The sequence below is a fragment of the Cyclopterus lumpus genome, chromosome 1 (assembly GCF_009769545.1).
Source record: "Cyclopterus lumpus isolate fCycLum1 chromosome 1, fCycLum1.pri, whole genome shotgun sequence".
Taxonomy (NCBI): domain Eukaryota; kingdom Metazoa; phylum Chordata; class Actinopteri; order Perciformes; family Cyclopteridae; genus Cyclopterus; species Cyclopterus lumpus.
In genome coordinates, this window is record NC_046966.1 from 13,716,603 (window position 1) to 13,734,875 (window position 18,273).

At 41.7% G+C, this 18,273-nt stretch overlaps 1 protein-coding gene across 1 annotated transcript in view; it reads right to left on the reverse strand.

Annotated features, from left to right (window-relative positions):
- maml3 (mastermind-like transcriptional coactivator 3) overlaps window positions 1-5,874 on the reverse strand; it is a 91,690-nt gene extending 85,816 nt beyond the window's left edge. The window contains 1 exon segment of the mRNA XM_034533349.1: window positions 4,694-5,874. Coding sequence (XP_034389240.1) covers window positions 4,694-5,065 — 372 coding nt within the window. The 5' untranslated portion in view covers window positions 5,066-5,874.
- Window positions 5,875-18,273: the final 12,399 nt, after the last annotated feature.

The following is an 18,273-nucleotide window of genomic DNA, read 5'->3' on the forward strand; positions in this document are numbered from 1 at the left end:
GGTGGATGCCAAGGAGTGAGCAGAGCTGAAGACAGACTGTCCTGAGCTACTGTGTTTAGTGGAACTAACGAGCCCCTCACTGTGCACCTCGGCCTCGCAGCTGTAAACTTGATAGAGATTAGGTAATCAGATCCGACTGAATGTTTTGTCAGAAAGTACAGGTCGCAATTCTGTTTTTAAGAAACACCGTGGCCCGTTGGTTCAGAGACACGTGCCAGTAACAAAAAAGGTCCCGAGTTTGATCAACAGTCAACAAAGAAAACCTGCTTGCTTCCAAAAGCACAGAGAAAACATGACAGCTACTGGTGAACATGTTGTGTAGTTTGTCTATTCCCTTAGATAACTACCCAAAAGTAGACAACTTCATATCATGTTAAGATATTGAATACAGCCACAATTAAGTTTGAAAGCAGACCCTTTTTCAGTGATAGTAAACGTCAACAAATGTCAGATTTTGGTGTCACTCACTTAGTATCAACATGCAATTTCCATTTTTAGATTCAAAATTCTGTACCGCATTTAACCATTACATAAAAGAAATAAAAATGATAGAATACAGGCACATCTCTCCAACAACAGTGATCTCAACAAGCCTGAATGCTCATTTAAATCTACCTCTAAAGCTGTTACACTACTCTTTCTTGTGCTGAAAGAAAACAATCAATTTAAGGAATTAATGGAAAAGACAATGTGATGTCCCCCACTCAAATGTGGCCCAACAAATCCATCAGTGCACAAATACTGTCCTGGCATTTAACACCATTCTGATCTGTCGTGCAGCGTCCGATATCACCTGTTGATTGCACCAGTGCAACACCTGAAGAATGAATTACATTTTACAGAAAAGGAGCCTTTCTTTGACTTGCCTCATGTTCTTTTCACTATCAACAATGTCCAACCAAATATGAGACTTACAGAAGACGATGCAACCCAAGATGACCAATCACAAAGGCCTGCGTGATGCAAATTGTGCTATCAACCCATGTTCGCAAGGCTCTGTGTGGACCTGTGTGCATACAGCCATACGCAGTTTAAGACCATGCGGCTGCACAGGCACACACGCCGGTTCACGCAGACACCAACTGGAGTAAATGCAGACGTGTGCACATGCACGTCCGCCCTGCTGTATGTTCGGTCATTAAATGGGACCTATGTTCATTTTCAGGTTCATACTTGCATTGTGGGTTTCTAGCTTTAATGTTAACAAAATAAAATGTCTTTCTCTGTCTATCTGAATATCCCTATATTCATCCTCTGTCTGAAACGCCCTGATTTATTACCTGTCTCTTTCACCCCCTCCCAAAAAGGTCCAGTCTGCTCTGATTAACTTGCAAAAAGAATATGATACACCATCAAAAAGGTAGTTCTTAAGCCATGGGTGGAGATACTCGAAATGTGGGCAGTATATTCTAATGAGTCTGCAAGTGACATCGGAAGGGGAGCCAAATCTGAATAACTTGTTGAACCATGTGTGTTCGGATCTAGGCAGCCCACATAAAACTCACTGGGTTGTGTTATTTTAGTAGGCACTCTAGATATGTGCACTGAAAAAGTGAAACATTTCATGATGCGTCTGTCCCCTTTAAGGTGTATGCCCCTTTTATGACAATGGCAACTGACACTTGATTCAGTTTTGTTGTAGGCCCAAGGAGGAGTTAATAAGTATGTAGTAAACTACATAATTAGTAAGGTTAAATCAGTTCGTTGACTATGAATCTAGTGTTGATGAGGAAGCCACAGTTAAGGACCACTTTATAGGTAAGAGGTTTATGTGTGTGCACACGTGCAATGAACATAGAGCTAATAACACGCCTTCAATATCCCCCGAGGAACTGTAATTAACAGCTTTTACAATGTGCCTGCAAGTTGAACACCGTCTGTTTGCTTCTAAACCGTTATATCACACATTTTGCCCATCACCATAACTAACAGCATTTGGCAAACAACTAATCCGGAGTACAGACAGTAGTGAAGAAGTTACTAAGGGATACATGAATCATTGACTATCACAGTGCAATATTGTGATACATGCTTTCTGGCAGAAAGCAGAGACATGGCCTGTTATTTCGCAAGCATCTCTCATTATCAGACAATTACAAGTTTGCGAGTGTCCATCTCGTGAAAGTGAATATCAGCGATGATAGAGTCCGACCTCACTATCTGGCTGTATGTGGTTACACTGGGATTATCCCACCCAGGCAGAGACCCTGTATCTGTAGCTTCTGCTTTGACTGTTCTGTAGTTGCTACAATTCTGCTTTAATGACGTCAAGGAAATAGTGGGAAAGCCAGAACAAGCTCCCAGTGTCTTCTTTTCCTTTCTTAATAATAATTAGCCTATAAACACAAACACACGCTTTCCATAATTATAGGCTTGCCCCTGCCACGATGTGGGTGTGTCTGAGAACCATTAGACCAAAGCACAGTGGGATGCATATGACAATACCGAATGCTGAAGAATATCACACTAAGACCGTGTTTGGACCATGGAGGTACACGTCTATCATTTCCAATGAATAACTACAATCTGCCATAGCTGAGTAACCAATTTGTCAAACACTGTCTTTCTGTTTTTATCTTTTATTTATTGATTTTTTTATATTTACTTGTTCTACATTGTAGACATTCCTGACATTCTTGACAATTACCACATTAACACTGCCAACTAACCAGTACAACAGCACACACAGTTCACAACCAAGGAGTCATTTTAGCCTAATTCTGTGAGGTCTTCATGTACAACTAAATCATGATATTTTTGCATATTTGCCATCTTCTTTGGTGTTGGTGAAACTGCCTTCAAACGCACCTTCTGAGCACAGTATACTTAAAAAACAGTCCATAAGATTACCCATACAGATTATGAGGTGCATTGTGGATGTGATGTGTAGTTACATTAACAGCATACTCGGCTTTCCTAGAATGCCTGCTTCTGTAGTGACTACATACAGCCATCTAGCTGCAGCTCTGTTCCTCAGAGGAAAAACGGGATAGCTGATTTTTCACTCATCTCCTTTAATCTTCTTAGCAATTCATTCCTAAACAAGAAGGACTTAAAATGTAGCATAAAAAGGGTACTAACATGGAGATCTCTGTCATTCATCTATTGAATGCTGCGAATATGCTTTTGAGGTGTCACCGTCGGTGACTGGGAGAGGAGCAGGACAGCGCAGAGGGATGCCACTGTGTCTTTAAGCAGTAATCCCTCCATTCTCTGAGCATTTGTTGCCGGCCATCTAATGGGCGGTTCAGTTTAATGTCCACAAGGACCGCTGGGAGGTCCTGCACTATTAAAACCACTGCTGCTCTCTCAAGCTGTAGCTGATCAGGCTTGCGTGGCTCCTAAATAATGACTGGGGCCGTCTCAGAAATCAAAGACGTTCTGATTTTGCATTTCAAAAAGAAGGGGAACTGTGCTCATTGCAGCAACAAAAGGGGCAACAATGTTGACATTCCAGATGTATCCTTTGGTCTTTTCTAAAGACAACTGGAGCTTGCCCACAAGAGATGCTGTGTGGCAAATTGCACAGTTTGGCGGTGTCTTTATGCAACAACAGCTAAACATCAGGATGTTTTCTTTGTAAATTTCACAATTCAATCATTTAAAGATCTGATCTGCAGACCTGTTCAGAGACTAACCACGGTACTCAAAAGAAAGCCTTGAGAATCCTCAAACCTCCATATGTACACTGCCCCCTACCAACAGGAAATCACTGTAGCAATCGTATAAAATCTACTGTGAGTTTTTAGACTCTATTGGACTTATATTTACTAAAGCATCGCTGCATTATTATACAAGGACATGCAGTTTTGTGGTTGAAGTAGTGTCTCCTTGTGAAATGTGTCTCATGATCACTGTCATATTAAGGTGAAGCTCTACAGTAAATTATGAATGAATCTCCAAAAGTTACGTACAGTGTGAAAATGTTCAGTAACTATATATTTGTTATGTCTGATGACAGGGTACTTTCAGTGAGTGGGTGGCTGTGATAAGGTGTTTGCAACACTGTGTGGAGTGGCTGTTGATTTTGAGAGTGTGTTACAAAGGTTACAAAACAGGCTGAAGCATAAGCTGCTACTGCTGAGTGCAGGGAAGCAATGTTGCAACGTCAACGCTGCCTTTTCTTGCGGAACAATCTGCACCCAATAGCAAAGAACAAGAAAGGAGAAGTTGCTTTCTTGTATAGAAAAATAAATGCTGCCATCCTCCAGAAGTTAGTTAGAAGTTTCTGAGGTGAAAATCTAAACTTGACAATTAGCTGTGCTTTCCAAATGGTCAGCCTTCCTTTGAGCAAAAGCAGCACTGATATTGCTAAAGATCAAATATCAGCTGTCAGGCTTGTCATTTAAAAAATCCTGCAGCATTCAAGCTCTAGCAGCCTTTTTTTCTTCAGCGAGAGATGGATTTCTTTGTCAACAAAGGCAATAGTTGGCACTCTGGTTTGAAAAAGTGAAGTGTGTGTTTCCAAAGCAATTGCCAAGCGCTCAGTCAACGTGTTTTCAACAAGTTTTCACAGTGGTGAACAAGTAGTAGGAGTGCAGCTCGCAGCTTGATGGGGGTCCAAGAATTTGTGGACAGAGAGATGGAGGGGAATGAAAGACAGAGTGTAAACTGAAGTGTGTGTGCTGTGTTTATGTGCGAGTGAAGGGTGTCTCGAGGGAGTCTCGGCCGCGGTTTTAGAGCTCGTCCTTACCGCTATAAGCGTGTTATTCCTCTGTTCGGTGGAGGAAGCAGAGTCCGGGTCCGGCTGTTTGCTCTGCGGCTGCTTGCTGCTGCCGCCGGTCGACTTCTTGGCCCTCTGCTCCAGACTCCGCTGGTACAGACTGACCGTCTCCCTCCGCTCGATCTCCAGCTGCTCGGCGTGCGCTTGCTGGTACCTGTTCTCGCAGTTGACGTGGTGTCTCCGGCAGCCCTCTATCCGCTGCCTCAGCCTCTCCACCACCGTGCTGTGCTTAGGTATGCCCACCGCCCCGGCGGCCACCACGCTCCCGGCGGCCGGGTTCATGCTGTTGTTGATGCAGATACTGCCGTTGGGTCCGGCAGCGGGGGAGGCGAAGTCCCCCATCACTAGGCCGAGTGGCTGCTATTTTGGAAGAACTTTTCTCCCCCGTCAAAGCTCACCGCCACCTTCTCCTCCTCCTCCACCGCCTGGCGTCCTCTCACTGTCTGTTCTCCCCCGGCGAAGGGTCCCGAGCAGCCGGACACAGGACGGAAGGTACGACCGGCAACAACCGCCGAAGCGAGCAACTATTCGGGACGGTTTAAAGGGCTTGGAGCCTGGTAGTCATCTGGTTAGGGGCTCGCGAGTGACCGTTTCTTTTCCCCTCCTCGGCACTGTTTCACCAATAACACCCAGCCAGGGTGAGACGAGAGCCAGCCCCGAACCGCATTCAACAGTAAAGCCGCTGCCACGCCGCTAACAACAACTCCACGAGAAAAAAAAAGAAGAAAAAAAACAATACCGTGAAGGTTTGAACGTTAGCAGACACTCAACGGTCGCATACACACAACCCGTCCCGCGGTGGAGCGGCGGCGGCAGCAGCAACAGTCCACTCGCCGTGTTACGGTGTTGTCCTTAGAGAAAAAGTTTTGCTGCCTGAACCGAACGGGCTCCGGAGTTTCCCAGTGAACTTGCATCTCATATGGTTTTGGTTTGAAAGAAATCCCGGGGAAGATGTTGTTGAGTTGGTGTGGGGGGTGGTGGGGATGTGGGGGGGCACAAGCGCCTTCGGTAGTCCGGTTGTGAGACAACTAGAGTAGCCCAGATGGCGCAAAACGCGGATATGGGAAGCAGTGGCGGAAGTCTGTAGTTACTGGCTGCCGCGTGCCACCATCACAATAATCAGGTCCGCTTCTCCACCATGCCAGCGGAGTGATATCAGGACAGGAGTTGAGTAAAAACCAGCTAGAGGCTGTGAGGAGCCCTCTGATGGTACTCTGAAAACCCGGACTGGAGTACGGAGTGTATCCCGTAAAGGACCGGACTGATGCCACCGAGAATCAGTGTTGTAGAAGGCCTGATAAAAGGTCACACCCCTATTTTGTCTCTGTCTCTTTCCCTCTCGGTCTGTTTTCCTCTCCAACCCCGAGCTGAAACATATCTATCCCATTGGTGTAAATAAATCAACCAGCCAGTGGTAAATAAGCTAATTTCTTCATTACCATGTTTCATACATTCTGACTTCAAAGGATTAACCTCCCTCTTTAACATAAAGGAATGCAGAGGTGCATACAGAGGCCCAATTGGCCAAACGTTAATTATAGTACACATAAAATATTGGGCATCAATACAGCACCACAAGAGTGGTCAGGCCAGGAAATAGGGCCTGACCACAGTGATGTAGACTAAGATGAACATTTTACAGTGGTAACTGACCAAAGGATACACATTGTTGTGCTCAATTTCATACTATAGTATGAGTTGAGTGTGAATTGCAATTAACCTCAATTAATGAAGTTATTAAAGAGAAAACACCTTGATACTGAAGCACAATTAACCATCTTTAATATTTGGAATTAGAAAGTTTCAGTGGCAAAGTGTTATACAGACAGTTTAATGATATAAGCCAATTTAAACTATCCATGATACTATTACTATGATATTATTTTTATTTACAGGTTGCTGTGATACTATTACACATTTTGGGTTTAGTAGTGAAGTGTGAAATTGGTTATAGAAATCATACCAGCTACTTGTACTTGATATACTAATGAACCCGTCACACACACACTTTATATAGAAAATACATTACAATTCTGACATGGATTGAGAAGAGTGTCGTTTGGGAGGTTCATCTTCAAAATGTATTATTATAATGATTATTGTTATTAATATTATTGTTATTATTATTGCTATTTACCCTTTAGTAATGTTATTGAAACACAGTGCAGGGTGCATGTTACATGTACCACTACAACCAACTGAGGTCATACTCATTCAGATCCTTTCTCAGAATTTAGATAATCGCTGAATTGTGAAATCACTTGCAAAAAATGTTACAGTAAGGATTTTCGATTTTTTTATGCATGGAAAATGTTCTGTTGTTGACAAATCACCGCAAAATTAATTTAAGCCAGATCAAATGTATTAAGTGCTGATAGCTTTCCTATGATATTAGCTATTGGTTGGCCTGCTCATTTGATGCATTGGGTGTATTGCATGGTTTGTGGAAATACATACTGCATAATATGCTATATCTAGCAGGTTAGTAACACATGGATGAAAAGCTGGGGGCTCGAGCTTCCCGACAGTAGAATACGTTTCAGTTCCATTTAAAGACAATAATTAGGAAAAGTATAGAACCAGTGTGCTTTAATAATACTCCTGCTATAATGAGGCATAAGAAAAAAGAAACAGATGTTTCTATTTTAAATAAGAGCACTTAAGTCTAATGTCCTGGTTGCTCTACATGACAACTTGGTCATTCTCATCTTCAACTTTCAGGATCTAATATTTTAATAATTCAACTTTGATCTCCAATGCAATGAAAACACATGACATGAGGATTTATTGTAATATAAAGTCATGTTTTGAATCACACAAAAGAATGATCACAGGCATGCACGCACACGCTCACAAACAGACAACATTGGGGATCTTAACCTCACAAATGCCATTTCTCTCTCTCTCTCTCTCTTTCTTTTATTTGTATCTGCCATGTGATGTGGGATTACTGAGTTCTATCCCCGACTGTTCAAGCCATATGTGCTTCCTTGTTGCTTTCTGACCATCCCACCAATACACTCATGAGCACCAGTGATCAAAATGATATGTCAAGCAGAAATATGAGTGTGGGATAATGAGGATTTTTCCCAGCAACTTTTTTTTTGTATTTAAAATCAGTTTGGATGATCATGTGTCTGCATTCAAATACATTGTTATATCCCTCTTAGTGTTTTAAAGGTCTTTATGTCGAGATTCTTCCACTTTGATATCATAGGCTACACCAGTGGTTCTCACCCTTCTAGCTTGGGACCTATGAAGCAATACCTCCCTGTGACTCCTAGAAATAAGAGGTCCCATTTAAATATACATTTGGAGATGTGATTTTCCTCAGCTGTCATTTTAATAATTTCTAGAAGCCTGAAATAGTAAAACGATATAATTTCTAACTATTAGCCACGGTTTCAGAAATGAGTTTTATCTTATTTTTTACCTATAGGCCAATTAATTAGATTAATCTCTTGATCCTAAATTGGGCACCATTGACTCAAGCAAAATTTATATCCAAATTTAGCACAAATCTGAAAAATAATTCAATGAAATAAAATACATCCATACTTACACTTTTCCAAATCAACCAACAATGTGAAAGCTTTACATTTGTTCTTCAATAAAGTTCTGGTGGAGCACAGGAATAGCGCAGCAGCATCAGCTGTTTGTTTGGAGCAAACAGAAGAACTAAGTTACTTGGAGCAGTTGAATGGATGGAAAATAATTGTACAGAAAAGCAAACTTAATTATCTTCTCCCAGGAAATATTATCCATAGTAAACTAATGTAGGCACTGTTTGATCACCAAGTAAACTGTGATCATTACTAAACCACCAAACAGCAAAAACATTATAGCTCCAAAATGTAAAAACAGGGAAATCTCAATCCATCGTGACACGACAATGGCATGGAAAGAATAATAGTGGCAGAAGCAGATGATTATTACCACACTCTTTCTGACTGTTTCATCATGCCCTATCTGCCAGACCTGAAGCCAAGAGGATTTTATTGGAACCTTTTGGCTTTCTCTTTTCTTTGTAGATGGAGGAAAGGCTTTGGTTTGCTTGTTGTTGTTCTGGGTTGAGCAAGGAGATGTCTCCACTGGCCCTGGGCGAAATGTTGGCTCGAATAACTCTTGCTGGTGCTTCTTTTTACGTGATTAGAGTGTATCCCTTGACTGAGAGAGCACCTTCCTGATTTCAGCCAGTGACTTAAGAATTGAAATTCAGCAGTAGATTCTTCCACTAATGATTCTTATTTTTGTGTCAGAACAAACACACCTTAGCCTACGGCTGGGCTATGCATGTCCTCCAGACCACGATTATGTATATAAACCTATTGGATGTCCAGAGTAGTTCCCAGTCTTAATAAATAAACATGATTTGATTCCCACAATGACCATCATGACAATTAGTGTAGCTAACCGAAATGAGTGAGTCATGTTCCATCGGACTGGACAATGGTAGAAACGTATTTTAAAGTCAATGTTTTAAATGTCTGTACACTATTGACTGTCCAAATCTGTCCAAAGCAGAGGGCTACCAGACGCATTGTCCAAGTAGCTTCCACAAGCACGGTTTGACTAAGAGACTCAACTGCGTGTTGATGGGTGTGTGTGTGTGTGTGTGTGTGTGTTTGGCTTTAACTGGTGCATCGGTGCTGCTGCCCAGCCTGGCCGGCTTAGCTCGTCAGGAATGAATGGAATGTTGTTTTACACGATCACAAAGACACACACACACACATAGACACACAAGCACACATGCACACACGCACACACGCACAAACACACACACACACGGCAAAAATGTACTACTTTCTTAATTACTTGCTTAGACCAAACTTTACTCAGTCGTCTATAATTCTTCTCCCTCTCTGCTGTCATAATACTAACAGACTTTCTTCTTCTAAAACATTTTCTTTTGACGTGACACAGTTTTATTTTCTATCCCTTTTGTTATAAAAGCGCTGCAGATTACTTTTAATACTTGTAGTTAGCCAGTCGTTAAAGAAGAGAGTTGTTTTTGAGAGGTTAAAGTGATTTTTAAGAGATGTTAATAGCTGTTTTCACTGGATCTGCCTCTGCAGTGTGCACTCAAACAAAAGCACAAAATATCATTCGTCGTTTTCTCTCGAACAAGGGAGAGACGAATTTCTTTTCCTTTTTCACTGTCATGCCGGTTTGTCTGCTCACGACTCATGTGTGGGAGCTAAAGAATGAGTTTACACAAAAGGCACACATAGAAACATGCTCAGAGTTGAGAACTAAGAGCTGGAAGGAAGTATTTAACAGGGCAAGTCTTGCTGTGTGTTGCTCTCTTTGGTTCATCATGAACCAATAAAACACATCCAGACCAAACACAAACATGCGCTGCACCTAATTTGAAGATTTCTTCCCACACTTACACCACATATCTCCTCCTGTTCTTTTTCCACGAGGCCTTCACTGCCTTCCTCTGCACTCACCACATTGACTTCCACAGTGTTTTGACATTCAGACTGCGTTGCTCACCCTGTGATGACCCCCGACACACGCTCAGTGATACCCGGGGCTCTCCCACCCTTCAGGCTCTTCCGGAGACTCCCCTCCCTGGAGTGGCAGAGAGAGAGAGAGAGAGGGGGAGAGAGAGAGAGAGAGAGAGGACAGGAGAAGTTGCTGGTCTGTTACACTAGACCGTCTCTCTCTAAATATTTAATGTACACGGCATTGCCTCCGAGAGCGAGATAAAGAGAGAATCAGGGTGGTTGATATATTGATGAGCCACAGGGAGGGAACACGGTTGGAAGGAAGGAAGGAGGAGAGGTGAGAAATATTGTAAAAAAAGGCGAAGAGAGGACAGACGGACATGAGACACAACCTTGCTCAATTTTAATTTAAAATGCTGTTCAAATATAAAATCAAAACTATGTTTCCGCATTGTTTTCTTAAAGCTGACAGACACATTTTAACATGTGGATTGTGCTATTGTAAATGTGAAGAAAAGACCAAAGTCAAGACAATGACAATCCATCTAATATTTGTCAGCATATTTCAGTCTGGACCAAAGTGGTAGATTAACTAACCAAGACATCACGATCCATAAAGCCATATATCCTATATAAACTTATATATATATATATATATATATATATATATATATATATCCTCCTAAAGCAGTCTGTCAGGTACTAAATTCCCTCGTTGTGTTTCCAGACGCGGTTACACAAAGAGGGAATTCTTTGCTAAACAGACTGTAACTTTGGAAGAGACCCTCTTAATTGGTCTAACTGTTGAAGCCTCATGTTACACCTTGTAACATGACTGAACAGATAAGCTTCTATTTGAATCAATACAGCAACACAGGCTGAGTAATGGCTACATGCATGTAATCGCTGAAGCATATATCTACACAGACTTTTTTGCTCCATTTTATGTGAACAACTACAGTGATTGTCATGTATTTATTAGTAAGTCCTGGCAAATGGTTACCATCAGGTGGGAGTGGCAGAGAAAGATTGCAGTAAGACTGCATTCTGCACTCCTTTTGGCTTGTATGAATGTACACGGATGCCGTTTGGGCTCTGTAATGTACCAGGTACCTTTCAGCGGTTGAATTTTGAGGGATGAGAGGTTCCAGTCGCTTTTTCCCGTATCTGGATGACATTGTAGCGTTTTCGTCTACCATGAGCAGCACCTTGAGAGCCTAGATTTGGTGTTGTCCCGGCTGGGTCAATTTGAGAAGTGCTCATTCTTTCAGTCAGAAGTGGTCTACCTGGGACATGTTATATTAGCTACTGGAGTGGCTACTGATCCGGAGAAAATCCGGGCGGTTGCAGAGTGGCGGCGACCACAGAGTGTGGTGGTCTTTCCTGGGTTTCGCGAGTTTCTACAGGAGGTTTGTGAGAAACTTTGCCAAGTTAGCAGTCCCCCTCCATGCTCTGTCCACACAGCTATCAGCTAAAGGGGGGAGGAAACCCTCTCCGGGCCCCTTGTTTGGTCAGTTGTGGGATGCAACCTGTGAAAATGCTTTTGAATCATTAAAACAAAAGTTAATTTCCGCTCCTGTGTTGGGCTATGCAGATTTTAGCAAGCCTTTCTTCCTGGAGATTGATGCTAGCCACCAAGGGTTGGGGGGCTGTTTTGTCACAAGAAGGGGAGGGACGGCGACGGCCGGTTGCATACGCAAGTCGCGGCTGTCGGAGCGGAATATGGTGAACTATAGTGCAATGAAACTGAAGCTGTTGGGGTTGAAGTGGGCTGTTACGGACAACAACCCGCTAAGCCATTTGAACACTGCAAAGTTTGGAGCTGTAGAACAGCGATGGGTGTCTGAACTTGCTCAGTTTGGTGTATCAGCCGGGTAGTCAGAATGCAGGGGCGGATGCTCTCTCGAGGCAGTATGCGGAGCAGAAGGGGACAGGAGGGAAGGGTGGCACAAAGTTTTCAGGACACAAGGTGGGTTCTGTCCAAACCCTATCAGACGGCTTTGTGTCAGCAGACCAGTGCCAGCCCCCAGCAAGCTTCTATGTCTAGCTTTCCCTCATTTGACATGTCTGCCTTGGCTAGCTTGCAGCAGGTAGATTCCGTAATATCGTCCTCTCGAACATACTGGGTAAGGGTTGTAAAACCTGGTAGGGATGAGAGATTGCAGGAATGTGACTGAATGGACTTTTGAGACAGTGGGAAAGGATTGTGGAGCTGGAGAGTGTGCTCTACCGGACGTTGTGTGACCAGAAGGAAGGACAGATTAAGCAGCTTTTGTTGCCAGCAGTTTTACAGAGGTGCTTGCTCACATGCACACTGACCATGGGCACCAAGGGGTAGAAAGAACATTCAAGTTGGTTCAAAGTCGTTGCTATTGACCAGGAATGTTCGCGGATGTTGAGGCTTTTTGTAAGACTTGTGAACGTTGTATTTTTTCTAAAGCACCGCATCCAAGGGTGGTTGCAGCATTGGGAAGTTTGTTGACTTTTAGACCACTTGAAGTTGTCGCAATGCACTTCACCGTGCTGGAACCGTAGTCAGATGGACGAGAGAATGTCTTTGTTTTTACCGATGTGTTCTCCATGTTTACGCTTGCGGTGCCAACCAGAGACCAGCATGCAGTCACAGTTGCCAAGACCCTGGTGACGGGGTGCTACAGTATGAACATGTTAACAATATGATTTTAAAAGTCTAACAATTTTATTTTTCTAGTGCTAAATTGGTTGTATAACATGAAATGGTTTACTTGTTGAGCTATAACTTTATTAGTTATTGTGCTAAAAGTACTTGACTTTTTGAGTCTGGGCTGACAGTATTACTGATCAATGCATATATATTGTTCCTATAGATGGATGTATTTCTATGTTATTGTATTTGCTGTGTATTGTGAAGACTTGCCAGTTAATGAGAGACATGTCCATGCTTGTTGGGTCTGATGTGACCATCTACAGTAATAAAAGGTAGCTCAGGAATAAAAAATAGCTGCCACACAACCCAACTCAGAGGAGAGGTCAGGCCTATAAATACTGTTTTACCTTTTTCAAAGTAACATGTTTTCTCCAAAGCAAACTGAGACTGCACCAAATGGACATACATGCAAACATGTCACTCAATGATTAGCATTTTTAGATGAGCTCTTTTTCCCTGTTAAAGGTAGAACTCACATAAATGAAATGATAAAAAAGGCTAATGAAAAAATACAATCTTAGTTTGATCATTTTACAAACACATATTATACATCTGTATGGAATGTATACTTCAGTTTTTGCACTTGAGTGAACACTTAAATATTACCATCCTGAATATACTGTATGAAGCCAGTCTACTGTATGTGATAGTTTGTGTGGAATACATTAGACGATTTCTCTGTCTTTAGCCTCAACAGCAAGGAAGCTGTCGAATTTGAAGATGAAGCATAACCCTCCATTCTCCTGACTAGACTCCTCTTTGTCTGTATGTACCATTATAGAAAGCGAGCAGGTCTAATTTTAAGTGTGATGTCCCAATTCATGTTGCACATGGTCTCACGGGAAATGGAGAAAAAGATTTTGAAGAGAAAAGAAAAGAAAATCCCTCAGAAATCAATGAGGCTACAATTGTGTGTTTTACTCAAAAACTGTTGCAAGTAAGTAACTTATTGGCCAATATGATCAGTGCACATTAAATGAGCATTCTCTCTCCGCAGTGTGTCTGTGGCCTGGCATTTAACTGTGTTGTGATGCAATAACTGCTGCTTTTCATACAGGAATGCTATTGTTACCCACCAATATGCACACATTACCACAGTGTTTACTCCCAGTGCAGAGTGCTGCAACGTTCTAAAACCTCTGGCTGGGAGACAAGAGGTGATGACCGCACTCGCCCTGAAGGCTGGAGAGGAGAATCATATTGTTTTCTGCCTGATCAGCTGTTTCAGAAGAGTATGAGACAACACAGAAACACTATTTGAAACTAGACTTCTACTGAATAAGCCTGATCTGAGAATTAAGGTACACATTTATTTTACTTGCTACTGTTGGTTATTTTACAGTAAAAGAGGCTGACAATATTTTCAGACGGTGGAAAGAAAAAAAAGAGGTAAGAATCAAGAACAAATGAGTGTGAGAAAAGAACACACACAGAGAACATGGGGGTGGACTCCACTGAAAACAATACAAACACACACACATACGCACACTTTTATGCGTATGTGCGTTTCATGATCACAAAGGATGCTGGGTAATTATGCTAATGATCCCATAATGAGATGCATATGCCCGCTCTCATTACGGAACAACATCTTTTCTTTCTTTTCACAATATGTTAATTTCTTAAGAACCATACACATGCTACTAAGACTGACAAACAAATACACAAATACACACACACACACACACACACACACTTATGACTGACACATATTAACCCTGTAGCTATACATACACAACAACACACACAGGCCTACACTTTGGCAAACCCAAATGCTCACAAGCACACACACACAGATACAAACATGAGGCACTATTAAAATCTGAGACTGACATACTGATGCACCTGAGAAAACGATGGCGACATGGCTGCCATCAACAATACTATGACATCAACATTTATGGAAAACAAAAAACACACACACATAGATCTACAAAGAAGCTCATCTGCACATGTACACAAACTGTACGGAACACATCTTCATACAACAGTTTGTATAAAAATATTATGAAAATTATATTTTACATTTTTTGTGCAGCATGTAGAGCACAGCCTGTTGTTCAAGTCACAAAACTACTAACTCTATGTGCCCCTCTAGAGTAAGTTTGGGACGTGACGGGAAAGGTGGGTCAGTTTCCACTCATTAAAGGCAAAACAAGTCAAAATAAACATCTGTCTTCACTTCCACTGTTAGGTTTAGGAAAGTATCGTGGTTGACTTAAACTTGACTAACAAACAACTTTTGTGACTACAGTGACAAACGAAATGACTGCCATGACAAAATGCCAATATTTACTTTTAGTTTTTCATGGGGCATGAGCAGCGATGTCGTTGTTTACACTACGTCAGTAGCACTGACAAACCGTCAGTATCTGACGAGATGGGAGTGAGGTTGGGTTGAACTATTGTATTTTGGGTTAAAAATAGCTATGTTTAACTACTTGGTCAAGTTTAGAGAACACAACTACATGGTTAGGTTTATGAAAAGATCATAATCTGGGTCAAAATAACTACGTTTGTTACATAACTTACGTAGGGGGTGCTAGTTCAGCAGGTAAGTTACATAAACCACCTTTTAATTTCACCTGGCTTTCTCTTGGGTGACAGTTCTGTGTATATTTGATCACTTCGTCCGTCACCTGACTTCTTGAATGACAGCGCTGCACGTCCTGGATCACGATTATTGAGTTATATGTAAATTTCAGTGTCTTATCTTTCCTAGTACGTAACGAACAGTGAATGAATCCTCGGTACAAGTCCAACACACACACCAGGGGCAGCCCTTCAAAATTAATGGATAAAGTTGAGTTGATGATACAATTTAATGATTGCTGCTTTATCCAACCAAATCTGTTTCAACACAATCATTCATGTCAGTATCAAAAAACTAAAATGTAAGACACACACACACACACACACACACACAAACACAGTGACACCTAACTATGTGACAGTCTGACTTCTAAATAGATCATAACATGTGTTCATGACTTCATGGGTGCGTTTATGACTTCATGACACCATTGAGACATTCCGTGTCCACACAGGTCAGCTGGAGAAACACCACAACTGACTGATGTCAATAACTCACCCCCACAAATACACACACACATGCACGCACACACACACACACACACACACACACACACACACACACACACACACACACACACACACACACACAGACGCATATCCCTTAATGAATGTTATTTGACACTTTCTTGCCATGTCATGATGACACAAGGCAAAAAAGAACAATTAAATAGGACTGTTTTGTCTATGCAAAAACAGAAAAACAAGGTGTCCACAGCTCTGCAGCACTGATGCCAACATCATTTATTAAGGTTTTTTTTTTCCATTTTGTTTTGAAAGGCAGTCCTTCATAGTTTTGTAGCTCACATTTAAACTAACTGGTGTTCACAGGGTACTGCAAAAATGCTTAGGAAGGTGTCACAAAGAGGAGATATTTTAGCCATTCACAGTTGCATTGGTAGCATGCAGCAAGGGCAGTAAATTGACAATCCCTTCTGCTTGGAAAGAATTAACAGCAGCTATAATCAATATTTGTATAATAACAAGGGATCAAATGCCAGTGTTCCATTCAGCTCTACAGAGCGTCTTTCAGCTTGATGTTTGGGTTCATCTTCACAGCTCCCATCAGCATCAGCATGCCACGCCCGATGATTTGTTACACAGAACCACCTGAGAATCTGTCACTGTAAACTATTTGGAAAAGGGGAGGCACTTTCAAAAGAATACTTAGCAGGTGATTGGATGAACCATCTGCCAATGAAACTCTTACCAAAGCCAGTCAGGAGAAGAGCGAAATAACTGTAAAAACACACTGCACTTTACCTGCAGCAGACAGAGTTTGCAACTTGATATTGAACAGAGTAGAGTATTTAGAAGCTTAAGTGTCAGATATTTCCGTGATGGAGACCAAAAACAGAGCTAAAAGAGTAAATATTGGACTCACATTCCTTGTACAACTCCATAAGAAGGCTGATGTTGTTCTGTATTAGCTGGATGCGTAAATAAGCAACTGTTTGCTAGCAGGTTTGCCACATCACCTAAGTCATAAGGTGCTGATCTGATGAGTGTACATTTTGTGTTCACAGCTTGGTTTCATTGCCCCCAAGTGGCCAACATGATCAATAAATGCATTTTGATGTGATTAGCATTGTTCAATATGTCATAGGTTTTATGATCAAAGTCCATGAGAGAGTCAGACATTTTTGAAGAGGGTTTCAACGTGCATCTGAATAATGAAGGAAATGTCACTCACTTAAGGATGCTTTTGGTGTGTATCTACATGTGTATCTGCATGTGTATTCCTGTACAGATTATAAGCGTAGATATGCATTTGCTTGTGTTTGTGCACATGTGTATGCATGTTGGTGTGTGTGTCTGATTACATATGTTCACAGGATTCCTGAAAGTCAAAGTACTTTTACATTTATAGACAAATCTGTATTGGCTCAGACTTGCCGGGAGGTAGTTGATGCATTTTGCCCTGGGGCCTTAAATGCATCTGCTGTCTCTATGCTGTGCATACCTTGTTATTTAAAAAGGAAAGAGCCACCGTTTCAAGTAATATGAAAAGCAAGGTACAATGGAGGAAAAAAAACTATACAAAAACTATATGGGAAAAGTCTCAAACTGCATCAAAAAGGGACCTTATTTTGAGACAAATTATGTTTTGATCCCGTTTGATTTGTGGAATGAATAACACATAATGATGTTTGCTCATTTAAAAGAAAATGTGCAAGAAAGTCGTAGTTTGTTGTAGTAATATTTTGTGTTAAACTATTCAATTAATTAATTAAATCGTCTTGCACATTGTACGTCATCAAAACTAGCTAGCTATGTGACGTAGCTATGGTTACCTATTTCCTCAAGGTCTACTTCAACAGTTTTTCGACAAACTGCGACTCTCTTGACATGAACAAAAATATCCTTTCAATTGACGAACATCATATGTGTATTTTGGCACAATTCAAACAGGATCTATAAAGTGGTCTCTCACTCTTTACTACGACAGTTCTTCCTAAATAAGGTCCCGTGGTGGTCGCGTGTTTCGACAGTGTGTCGCTATTAACCGATGAGTTGAACACAACCTTAGGAGTATTCATTTACTGCGAACTTCAAGTTGTATTTGCGTTTTCCAATGTACATAAAACAACTTTAGGCTTCTAAAGCAGGCTGTGCTGCACGTTTGGTACCATATGTCGGTGCACTGTTTCATTAGCGCGTGAGTGTCCGCGTGTTACTCTGAAAGACGGGGGAGCAGGTGAGGTTGACGACTGCTGCTACAATCCTCCACCGCCGACCCTGTGGTTTCTGGCGGACAGAGTCAAAAGAAATGGCAGTTAAGAGTGCAGGCGACTCTACTCACTCGAGTATTCTTACAG